This window comes from Stegostoma tigrinum, chromosome 1 (assembly GCF_030684315.1).
Source record: "Stegostoma tigrinum isolate sSteTig4 chromosome 1, sSteTig4.hap1, whole genome shotgun sequence".
Lineage (NCBI taxonomy): Eukaryota > Metazoa > Chordata > Chondrichthyes > Orectolobiformes > Stegostomatidae > Stegostoma > Stegostoma tigrinum.
The window spans coordinates 30057764-30070120 of NC_081354.1; the positions used below are offsets into that span (position 1 = coordinate 30057764).

The window sequence follows — 12357 nt, forward strand, 5'->3', positions numbered from 1 at the left end:
TCTATCACTGACTCTGCCTCCCGAATGATCCGAAGTTCATCCAGCTCCCGCTCCAGTTCCCTAAAGCGGTCTTGGAGGAGCAAGAGTTGGGTGCACTTCCTGCAGATTTATTTGGATGGGACACTAATGGCATCCCTCACCTCATACATCATGCAGGAGGAACATTCCTCTACCTGCACTGCCATCCCTGCTAGTCCCCTAAACAGAAGGTTAAAAAAAATGAGAAGTTTACCTTGATTTGTCCCTGGTCTATAAGGTTAGAGAAGGTGGATGGGTGGGAGGCCCTATAAGGGTAGGGTCTCGGGTTTACACAGCGATCACTTTTATAGCTGAGGGATGAAAAAAAAGGGCCCTCCCTTCCCAGAAACCTCTGCCCCCGCTTGCGCTGCTGCTTCACAAAAAAATGGAAGGCTGTGACGCTTGAGGTAAGCTTTTTAAAGAATTAAAATCTCTGACTCACCGGCCTCCCGACAGGCCCCTGGTCCAAGCTCCCGCTCGTGCTGCTGCTTCACAAAGAAATGGAAGGCTCCGACGCTTGAGGTAAGCTTTTTAAAGATTTAAAATCTCTGACTCACCGGCTTCCCGACATGAATCTTCTTCCTGAATTATGGTCACTATTACCAAAATGCTCCTCCACTGACACATTTGCCACTTTCTGGCTTCATTCCCTAAAATTAGGTTTCACACCAACCTAAGCCTTGTAGAACTTCTTATGTGCTGGCTTAAAAAAACTCTCCTGAACACATTTTAAGAATTTTGTCTCCTCCAAAATTTTTATCCTTTGTCCATCACAGTTATTATTGGGGAAGTTGAAATTCCCTGTTATTATTCCACTTGATTTTCATACTTCTCTCAAATCTGCCCTCAAATCCATCTTTCCATGTTTCCTGACTGTTGGGGATCTGTAATATACTTTTCCTTTTTATGCTCCACTCATTGGCCTCATTTGGGGAATGTTCTCAGATTTCATCCTTCCTTGCTGCAGTAATTGACTTCTTGATCCATATTGCAACATTACCTCCTCTTTTACACCCACCCAACTACATGTCTACCTCCCTTCTTCTGACTGGTGGTCTCCCATTCTCTCTGACCGCAATTCCTTAAGCTGTGGGGTGACTACATCTAAAAACATGCTCTCCACAAAACTCCCAGCCTTATGGGTTAGCTGCAGTGCCTCCAGCTCCCCTGCCAGACCTAGTCTTATTCATAAACTTACTTCACTTCAATTAACTTTAGTTTCCTTCCAATATATGCTTTGGCTTACTTATATTACTTCTCTTATATTGACCATGACGATCAGTCATTTCTGGTTTCTGCATTAGTCCTTTGTTTCAAAACATAATAGTTTTCTAATTTATAGCAATGTAGACAGTCTCTTACCAGTGAAGTAACTTATACATTTTCTGTGATGTCACTCGTTTGTTTTAAACTAAGCGTGGGCCAGTTTTGGCAACTGCTCCTCCCAGGTAAGCTGTCAGGAAATACTGTTTCAAAAGAAATTCTAAAATCTCAAATGAATCAACCCGTCACTGACACCATTGTTTAATCTTTTTTTCCCAATCTGGTATTCTGCTGAAGCTGTAGCAGTTAAACTAGGCTGTCCTCTATCCTGGGAAGATGGACAGGTCAAGGAGGTGGGATGAGGTTAGTAGGCAGGAGATGGAGGTGCGGCTTGGGGTGGGAGGAAGGGATGGGTGAGAGGAAGAACAGGTTAGGGAGGCAGAGACAGGTTGGACTGGTTTTGGGATGCAGTGGGTGGAGGAGAAGAGCTGGGCTGGTTGTGTGGTGCAGTGGGGTGGGGGGGACGAACTGGGCTGGTTTAGGGATGCGGTGGGGGAAGGGGAGATTTTGAAACTGGTGAAGTCCACATTGATACCATTGGGCTGCAGGGTTCCCAAGTGGAATATGAGTTGCTGTTCCTGCAACCTTTGGGTGTCATCATTGTGGCACTGCAGGAGGCCCATGATGGACATGTCATCTAAAGAATGGGAGGGGGAGTGGAAATGGCTTGCGACTGGGAGGTGCAGTTGTTTATTGCGAACTGAGCGGAGGTGTTCTGCGAAGCGATCCCCAAGCCTCCGCTTGGTTTCCCCGATGTAGAGAAAGCCACACCGGGTACAGTGGATGCAGTATACCACGTTGGCAGATGTGCAGGTGAACCTCTGCTAAATGTGGAAAGTCATCTTGGGGCTGGGATAGGGGTGAGGGAGGAGGTGTAGGGGCAAGTGTAGCATTTCCTGCGGTTGCAGGGGAAGGTGCCGGGTGTGGTGGGGTTGGAGGGCAGTGTAGAGCGAACAAGGGAGTCACGGAGAGAGTGGTCTCTCCGGAAAGCAGACAGGGGTGGAGATGGAAAAATGTCTTGGGTGGACACAATGATGCCACCCGAAGGTTGCAGGGACAGCAACTCATATTCCGCTTGGGAACCCTGCAGCCCAATGGTATCAATGTGGACTTCACCAGCTTCAAAATCTCCCGTTCCCCCACCGCATCCCAAAACCAGCCCAGCTCTTCCCCTCCACCCACTGCATCCCAAAACCGGTCCAACCTGTCTCTGCCTCCCTAACCTGTTCTTCCTCTCACCCATCCCTTCCTCCCACCCCAAGCTGCACCTCCATCTCCTACCTACTAACCTCATCCCACCTCCTTGACCTGTCCGTCTTACCTGGACTGCCCTATCCCCTCCCCACCTCCCCACCTATACTCTCCTCTCCACCTATCTTCTTTTCTCTCCATCTTCGGTCCGCCTCCCCCTCTCTCCCTATTTATTCCAAAACCCTCACCCCATCCCCCTCTCTGATGAAGGGTCTAGGCCCGAAACGTCAGCTTTTGTGCTCCTGAGATGCTGCTGGGCCTGCTGTGTACGTCCAACCTCACATTTCGTTATCTTGGATTCTCCAACATCTGCAGTTCCCATTATCACTGCCCTCTATCCTGATGTTCTGAAGGAGGGTGACTAAGTTCAAAACACTAGTTGTTTTCGCTCCACATTTGCTGTCAGACCTGCTTTGTTTTTCCAGCAATTTATGTTTTTAATAATACCATAAGACCATAAGACATAGGAGTGGAAGTAAGGCCATTCGGCCCATCAAGCCCACTCCGCCATTTAAATCAGGGCTGATGGGCATTTCAACACCACTTCCCTGCACTCTCGCCGTAGCCCTTGATTCCTTTTGAGATCAAGAATCTGTCGATCTCTGCCTTGAAGGCATCCAATGTCCCAGCCTCCTCTCTTGGTGCTGTATTGAGCCTGAAGTGCTGGCCTCTCCCCCCGATCCTGAGCCTCAGTCCGGGGCTCTAGATGTCTACACGGTAGCCAGGAAGGAACTGAAGAATGGATTTAGAACAGCTAGAAGCAGGTATGAGAAAACCTTGGTGAGTAGGGTCAAGGAAAATCCCAACGCGTTCTATGCTTATGTGAGGAACAAGAGGAAAGCCAGAGCGAGGGTAGGGCCAGTCAGGGATAGTGGATGGATTTGTGCATGGAGTCAGAGGATTTAGGGGAGGTCTTTAATGAATACTTTGCTTCAGTATCCACCAGTGAGAAGGACTTTGATGTTTGTGAGGACAGCATGAAACAGGCAGATATGCTCGAACAGGTTGATGTTAGGAAGGAGTCCCCTGGGCCAAACGGGACATACCCAAGGTTATTACGGGAAGCGAGGGAAGAGATTGCTGCCCCTTTGGTAATGATCTTTGCGCCTTCACTGCCCACTGGAGTAGTACCAGAAGCTTGGAGGGTGGTAAATGTCATTCCCTTGTTCAAGAAAGGGAATAGAGATAATCCTGGAAATTATAGACTGGTCAGTATTATTTATGTGGTGGACAAATTATTGGAGAAGATTCTGAGAGATAGTATTTATGATTATTCACAAAAGCACAGTTTGATTAGAAGTAGCATGTCTTTGTGTGGGGCAGAACATGTCTCACAATCCTTATTGAATTCTTTAAGGATGTGACAAAATACATCGATGAAGGTAGAGCAGTGGATGTGGTATGTCTGGATTTTAGCAAGGCATTTTGATAAGGTTCTACTTGGTAGGCTCATTCAGAAAATAGGGAACCATGGGATTCAGGGAAATTTGGCTGTCTGGATACAAAACTGGCCGTCCAATAGAAGACAGAGGGTGGTAGTAGATGGAAAGTAATCAGCCTGGAGTTTGGTGACCAGTGGTGTACAGCAGGGATCTATTCTGGGATCTCTACTCTTAGTGGCCTTTATAAATGAATGAGGAAGTGGACTGGTGGGTTAGTAAGCTTGCGGATGACACAAAGGTTGATGGAGTTGTGGATAGTGTGGAGGGCTGTTGTAGGTTGCAACGAGATATTGACAGAATGCAGAGCTGGGCAAAGAAGTGGCAGATGGAATTCAACCCAGAAAATTGTGAAGTGATTCATTTTGTAAGGTTGAATTTGAATGCAGAGTACAGGGTTAATGGCAGGATTCTCGACAGTGTGGAGGAACAGAGGGATCTTTGGGTCCACATCCATCGAACCCTCAATTTTGCTACACAACTTGATAGGGTTGTAAATAAGGCATATGGTGTGTTAGCTTTCATTGGCAGGGGAATTGACTTTAAGTGCTGTGAGGTTATGCTGCAGGTCTATAAAACTCTGGTTAGACCACACTTGGAATATTGTGTTCAGTTCTAGTCACGTCATTATTGGAAAGATGTAAAAGCTTTAGAGAGGGTGCAGAGGAGACTTACCAGGAAGCTGCCTGAACTGGAGGGCAGCTCTTAGGAGGAAAGGTTGAGGGAGCCAGGGCTTTTTCCATTGGAGTGAAGAAGGATGAGAGGCGACTTGATAGAGGTTTACAAGATGGTGAGAGGCATAGATAGAACATAGAACATAGAACAGTACAGCACAGAACAGGCCCTTCAGCCCACAATATTGTGCCGACCATTGATTCTCATGTTTGCACCCTCAAATTTCTGTGACCATATGCATGTCCAGCAGTCTGTTAAATGACCCCAATGACCTTGCTTCCACAACTGCTGCTGGCAACGCATTCCATGCTTTCACAACTGTCTGTGTAAAGAACCCGCCTCTGACATCCCCTCTATACTTTCCTCCAACCAGCTTAAAACTATGATCCCTCGTGTTAGCCATTTCTGCCCTGGGAAATAGTCTCTGGCTATCAACTCTATCTATGCCTCTCATTATCTTGTATACCTCAATTAGGTCCCCTCTCCTCCTCCTTTTCTCCAATGAAAAGAGACCGAGCTCAGTCAACCTCTCTTCATAAGATAAGCCCTCCAGTCCAGGCAGCATCCTGGTAAACCTCCTCTGAACCCTCTCCAAAGCATCCACATCTTTCCTATAATAGGGCGACCAGAACTGGATGCAGTATTCCAAGTGCGGTCTAACCAAAGTTTTATAGAGCTGCAACAAGATCTCATGACTCTTAAACTCAATCCCCCTGTTAATGAAAGCCAAAACACCATATGCTTTCTTAACAACCCTGTCCACTTAAGTGGCCATTTTAAGGGATCTATGTATCTGCACACCAAGATCCCTCTGTTCCTCCACACTGCCAAGAATCCTATCCTTAATCCTGTACTCAGCTTTCAAATTCGACCTTCCAAAATGTATCTTTGCATTTATCCAGGTTGAACTCCATCTGCCACCTCTCAGCCCATCTCTGCATCCTGTCAAGTCCCGCTGCAGCCTACAACAGCCCTCTATACTGTCAACGACACCTCCAACCTTTGTGTCATCTGCAAACTTGCTGACCCATCCATCAATCCCCTCATCCAAGTCATTTATAAAAATTACAAACAGTAGAGGCCCAAGGACAGAGCCCTGTGGAACCCCACAGATAGAGTGGATAGTCAGAGAATTTTTCCCAGGGTGGAAATGACAATTATGCGGGGACATAATTTTAAAGTGATTGGAGGAAGGGATATGGGAGATGTCAGAGATAGTTCTTTACACAGAGAGTGGTGGGTGTGTGGAATGCGCTGCCAGCAGTGGTAATGGAGTCAGATACTTTAGAGACTTTTAAACAACTCTTGGATAGGCACATGGAGAATAGTAAAATGTAGGGTATGCAGGATAGATGATCTTATTAGGATGATAAGTCAGCACAACATCATGGGCCGAAGGGCCTGTACTGTGCTGTACTGTACTGTTCTATGTTCTATGCTCTATGCTCTATGCTCTATGTTCTATGTTCCAGTGTACCCTAAACTGATCTATCCTTGCCATCTGATATTTCTCATATATATGTAGATTAAAATTTCTCGTGATTGCCATACTCTTCCAATGAGCTCCGTCGTTTTATTCTCTGATATTCTGTCCAACAATGTGGTAGAATAGAAACTTTATAGAATCCCTACAGTGTGGACACAGGCCCTTCGGCCCAACAAGTCCACACCGAAGCTCAGACCATCCCACCTAGACCCATTCCCCTATAACCCACCTAATCTACACCTCCCAGAACACTATGGGCAATTTAGTATGGCCAATCCACAGAGCCTGCACATCTTTGGACTGTGGGAGGAAACCGGAGCAGCCGGAGGAAACCCACGCAGACACGGGCAGAATGTGCAAACTCCACACAGACAGTCGCCCGAGGCTGGAATCGAACCCGGGTCGCTGGCACTGTGACGCAGCAGTGCTAATCACTGAGCCACCATGCCGCCCACGTTAGGTGGCATGGATACCATTCCCAAATGTGACTTCTTTATAATTCCTCATCTTCCCAGAAATTGTTTCTACATCCTAGCTTCAAGAACTTTGACATTCATCTCTATTCCGCTTATAAAACTTTAACCAAGAAAGACATACCTCCACATTTTCACAGAAGAAGTTGTGAAAACTTCTTTAGTATATGGGTCTAGGATAGGAAGGGGATCAGAGCATAGCAGACGCTCTGTTATGATGTAATGTGCTAGTCACTCAGCTGCACAGCACCTTCACCAAGTTGCTGCACAGGCTGAGGCTGAAGCTGAATGAATGATGGAGCAACGTCCCACTTTACAGGATGCTGTGTATCTCGCTGTGGGGAGAAGTGTGCTCCGCCCTCAACTGCAGGAATATATGCCATCAAAGATTTTCTGAGACAGTGCCTTTTGGGAAAATTATGGCCAAAATTATAAAGGAAACGTTGGCTCAAATTTTTTTACAAGATATGGATCACCCAAAGAAATGCAGTCAGATCAGAATTTAAATTTAAAGTCGCAAATATTCAATAAAATAATGAATAATCTTGAAGATCATTAGAAAGTAAGCATCAAAGTTTAAAGAGCTTTTTTTTTTCAGAATATCCAAATGATTGGGTAGAGAAATTTACTTGTGCTATTTGCTGTTACAAATAATGCTGATGAATCCAGCATAATTAATCCTTTTTTAACTGTAATATGGGCATGAGATGAGATGAACCCTTACATTAATTAACGATAAATTTATGATCCAGTGCAACATTGAAGTATTGAAAGAATTCTTGACAAAAGTAAAAACTGGAGTAGATAAAAAGACCAAAGCTCAAAATTCTGTTGCTGGCGATAAAAATTGTTCCCATTTCTGAAGAACCATTGAAGATTAGGTTACTGGAGCTTATCAAGTTAAACAAAATTCAGTGATATGAATTATGTTCCGAGTACTCCAGATAATAAAATATCAGTGAGTGTGTCATGTTGTTATGTTGAAGTGAAACAATGACATGGAGGATAGTCAGGAAAGAATGTATTTATTAGTGGTTGAAGAAATTTGCTTTTGTGCATGGGAAATCATGTCTCAGTAACTGGATTGAGTTTTTTTAAAGAGGTGACAAAGAAGATTGATGAAAGCAGAGTAGGTGTTGTCTATGTGGCTTTCAGCAAAGCATTCAACAAGGTTCTGCATGATACACTATTTAGTAAGGTTGGATCAAAATTGGCTTGAAGGTAGGAGATAGAAGCTTGTGGTGGAATGATGTTCTTTGGACTGGAGACCTATGACCAGAGGTGTGCCACAAGGATCCATTGCCTTTCATCATTTATGTAAATAATTTGGATGTGAATAAACGTGGTATGGTTAGTAACTTTCCACGTGACACCAAAATAGGTGGTGTAGTGGATAGCAAAGAAGCTTATCTCAGAGTACATTAGGACCTTGATCAGATGGGCCAATGGGCCTAGGAATGGCAGATGTAGTTTAATTTAGATAATTAAGGGATATTGCATTATGGTAAGGCAAACCAAGGCCAGACTTATTCCTGGGAAGTCTTACTGAACAGAGACCTTGGTCTCAGGTGTGTCGTTCCCTAAAAGTGGAGTCGCAGTTAGGCAAGGTTTGGCACACTTACCTTCATTAATCATAGCCTTGAGTATAAATGTTGGGATGTCATGTTACAGCTGTACAGGCCATTGGTAAGGCCACTTTTGGATTACTGTATACAATTCTGTTTGCCCTTCTATAGGAAGGGTGTTGTAAAACTTGAAAGGTTGCAGAAAAGATTTACAGGGGTGTTGCCAGGACTGGAGGGTTTGAGCTATAGGGAGAGGCTGAAACGGCTGGGACTTTTTTCTCTGGAGCATCAGACACTGAGGGGTGACTTTATACAGATGTGTAAAATCATGAGGGATATGGATAGGGTGAATAGCCGAGGTCTTTTTCCTCAAGTGGGTGAGCCCAGAACTAGAGAACATAGGTTTAAGGTGAGAGGGGAAATATTTAAAAGGGACCTGAAGGTTAATTTTTTTCACACAGAGGATGGTGTATGTATGGAATGAGCTGCCAGATGAAGTGGCAGATGCAGGTGCAATAACAATATTTAAAAGACATCTGGATGGGTAAATGAATAGGAAGGGTTTAAAGGATATGGGACAAATGCTGGGAAGTGGGATCAGATCAGATTGGCATGTCTGGTTGGCGCGAATGAGTTGGACCAGCAAGTTTGTTTTCATGCAGAATGACTCTCTGACTCTATAACTAGGAAGTTAAGTAAAAATATCAAGTGTGTTTTGAGAATTAATCAGAAATTGGAAATTCTAAAGGAAATCTTCAAGAGTAATCAGATAGGATAATTTGGAGGTGATTCGTAGGGATAAAATCACTTGGATTTCAGTAAGGTATTTATACTTCCCTCTAGAAAGGCATGTACTAAAATAAATCATGTATCAGTGGACATCTTTTGCAACCAATATACAATCGTTATTTTGCCAGAGAACCCAGAGATTTGTGGTCCAAAGATTGTTGTCAACCTGGAAGAATGTTAGCAGTGAGATACCATCGGTGTCTATTTTTTGGCTCTCTTTTGTTTAGTATAAATCACGTGGAGTTAGGAGCCAAAGGTGCAATAGTTACATGTACAGATGATAAAGGTGATGAAGGAGATTAAAAAACTTAATTTATTTTTGCTGCAGGATGCCCTAGTGAAATTCTCTTCTAAACCCAAGGCCTCTATTTGATATGACACTCAAATATAAAGATAAGCAGCTAAATTATGTACTGATCAGTTCTGCATTCATACATGTGCTACCCCTGAACTCAACTATTGAACTGCTTTGATGACTGGTCTTCTATTTCACACCACTTGATGGTCCTCCTTAGCTTTCAATTTAACATTATCACAATTTAAATTTTCTGGGCTTCTAATCTCTCTCTGTGACTTCCGTCATTCTTACTTCTATAATCTCCTTCTGTCCTGCAAACTTTTTAATCTTAAATTTTCTCAATTTTGGATGTTTTGTACATACAAATTTTATTATGCCACCATTGCCTCCAGCTGACTAGACTACCAGACTCTGGAATTTCATCACTATACCTCCCAATTCACTGTCCTCCATTAACCTATTTCATCAAGATATCAATGATTTTTCTTACTATCCCCTTATGGAACCTAATGCTAGACTACGTCTGATGTGTTTTTGGGAAGTGCGATGGGATTTCTACTGTGTTAAATGAAATATATAAGTGCACGTTGTTCTTGTTATGGATGTAAAACAAAATTGCCTTGCATGACATAAGGTTAGCTGTCTCTAAGAAGAGCTGTTATGAGTAAGTGCTGTGGAGAATTAAAATTTTACTTCCTATGGAGTACCTGTTTTGGTATCTTTCCTTTTTTAAATTCCAAATATGCGTCACTGTAAATAAAATCCAGTATCACAACATTGTTCTTAGTTCTAATAATTGCTATTCTGGTTTCATCAACGATATGTTTAGGTTGAATGACAATTAAAGTTTAGTAATACAATATGCATTAAAACTATGCTTACCTTGGTTTATACTTACTCAGACTATTTGCAAGTAACCTGTGATTCCATATGGAATGTAATTCTTTTACATTCGTTCACAGATATAGCCTCATACCCATAGGTTTCTCATGAGAAAATGTATAAAGACTTAGATTTTGTAAAATTATAGCATCATTTCAGAGCAGAAGGTGGCCATTTGGCCTGTTGTGTCAGCTCTATGGTCTAGTCTAGCTCTGTTAAAAATAGCAGCTGTACTCACCAAACCTTACTGAAATATTTGTTGCGACGTCAGTAAAGCCAGTTAGTGTGCAAAGTAAGAAACAATGACTGTTAATAACTAAAAACAGAAAATAGTGGAAATATTCAACAGGCCAAGTAGCATCTTTGATAAGTAACACAGTTAACGTTTCTTGAATGGCTGAGTATTTGCAGCATTTCCTTTGTTTAGTTCGGAATTCCAGAATCAGTAGAATTTTGCTTTATTAACAGTAATAAACTGATAGAGTGTATTTATTTTCGCTGGTTGAAGGAAGAGTTTTCACCAGGCCATTGGAGCCTCATTGGACCTGACTGTAACATCAATCCTTTAACAATGTCTTATTTCTAACTTTTGTAAAAAAAAACTCTGTAAAAGAATGCAACTACTTTTTATTCATCTTTTGCACCCATGATTTGTACCTAGTTACTTGTACCTCAGATTGCACCGTAGGAGGCAGATATTGTAAAAGCTTTTCATTGTGCTTCTACAATGGCATACATGTGGTAATAAAGGATATTCTATTCTATTCTAAAATAGCGCCATGAAATCTTAAACATTCACCCAAATAGGACCTTAACTTAATTTAAACCAAAATTAGTGTCAAAATTGTTTCCTACATTATTCGTTTTCATTGTGAGTCTGACTCAGAATGCTACCAAGTAAACTAAAATTAATGTGAGATTAGTTGGTTATTAGTCAGGTTTCTAAGCTGGATACTTTACATTGATAGTATATTTACATTGTCAAAGATTAATTCTGGATTAATTGTTGGACAGCAATGCCCAAACACAGAGGCTGAATTTTCCTGTCTGGAACATAAAAAAAATTCTTTTCCTGTAGGCATTTTTGGCCAAAGCAAATCATGGAATATTCACAGCTTAAAATCAGAAAAACATCAGGAAGCATTGGTAAAACAGGTTCCACCAGAGTCCAGACAGAGTCTGCAAAGTGACACCAGGACAAATAAAAAGGTGAGTGTGAATGTTTTGAATATAATTCAATTTCATATTAAAATTGGCCTGATAATTCATGCCCGTTATTTAAATTAGGGCAACAGCCAGGTTGATCAGGGAACAAAATGCCTAATAGCATGTTGTAGAGAGAGAGTCATTTCCGACAGCCAGTTGGGGAGAAGGCTGTGCTTGTGGCTCTGTATGAGGAGCCAGTAAGAGTTGAAACGTGAGGGCAGTTTTACAAATGTCCCCACTGCCATGTGTTCTTTCCCTATTTTTCCTGTCAGGCCCCATTTGCAGTTCCCTGATAGCCGAGAGTAGGCGAGCACTTGGCCACACATCAGTGTGATGTTGAGCCACTGAGGCTCTGCACCCTACAGCGTACGGTATCAAGAGTGCTAGCCTTTTTTCTGGGCATCTCAGTGACCTACCGTACAGTAAGACCTTGTGCCCTGTGTAAACTCTTTCAATTGTTTTGAATTAGCACCAATACTTGTCATGGCACTCATGTTGAGATCTAATCTCTTTCCATGTGAATTGGATGTGAATTTCCTCTGACATCTTTGACAGAAGTGCACACATTTCCTGTTGATGTCCTGAATTCCCCTTTTAGTGAGTGACTTCTGAGGCTCAGCTGAGCAGAGCTTGGGGTGCCTTGTGTTCTCCAGTTAAAAATGAAAAAGGAGTTCTCACCTGGCCATCACTGCTTTCATCCTCAAGAATAGAAGAGCTGAATATAATTTCAATGGAGAAAGACTGTAGAAAGTTGCAGCACAGAATGATTTGGCGGTCCTTGTTCATGAATCCCAAAAAACTGGCATCCAAGTTCACTGGGTAATTGGGAAGGCAAATGAAATGTTTGCTTTTATTTGGAGCATAAAAGTAGAGAGTCTTGCCAAAACAATACGAGGAACTAATCAGATTACAGCTGGAATATTGTGAATAGCTTTGGTTCCCTTATCTAAGG

At 42.7% G+C, this 12357-nt stretch overlaps 1 protein-coding gene across 5 annotated transcripts in view; it reads left to right on the plus strand.

Annotated features, from left to right (window-relative positions):
* LOC125450726 (WD repeat-containing protein 64-like) overlaps positions 1 to 12357 on the plus strand; it is a 122645-nt gene that overhangs the window by 106490 nt on the left and 3798 nt on the right. For all 5 annotated transcript variants that reach the window (XM_059643862.1, XM_059643883.1, XM_059643980.1 and 2 more), the window contains one exon: positions 11278 to 11408. In XM_059643862.1, coding sequence (XP_059499845.1) covers positions 11278 to 11408 — 131 coding nt within the window. The remainder of the gene's footprint in view (positions 1 to 11277; positions 11409 to 12357) is intronic.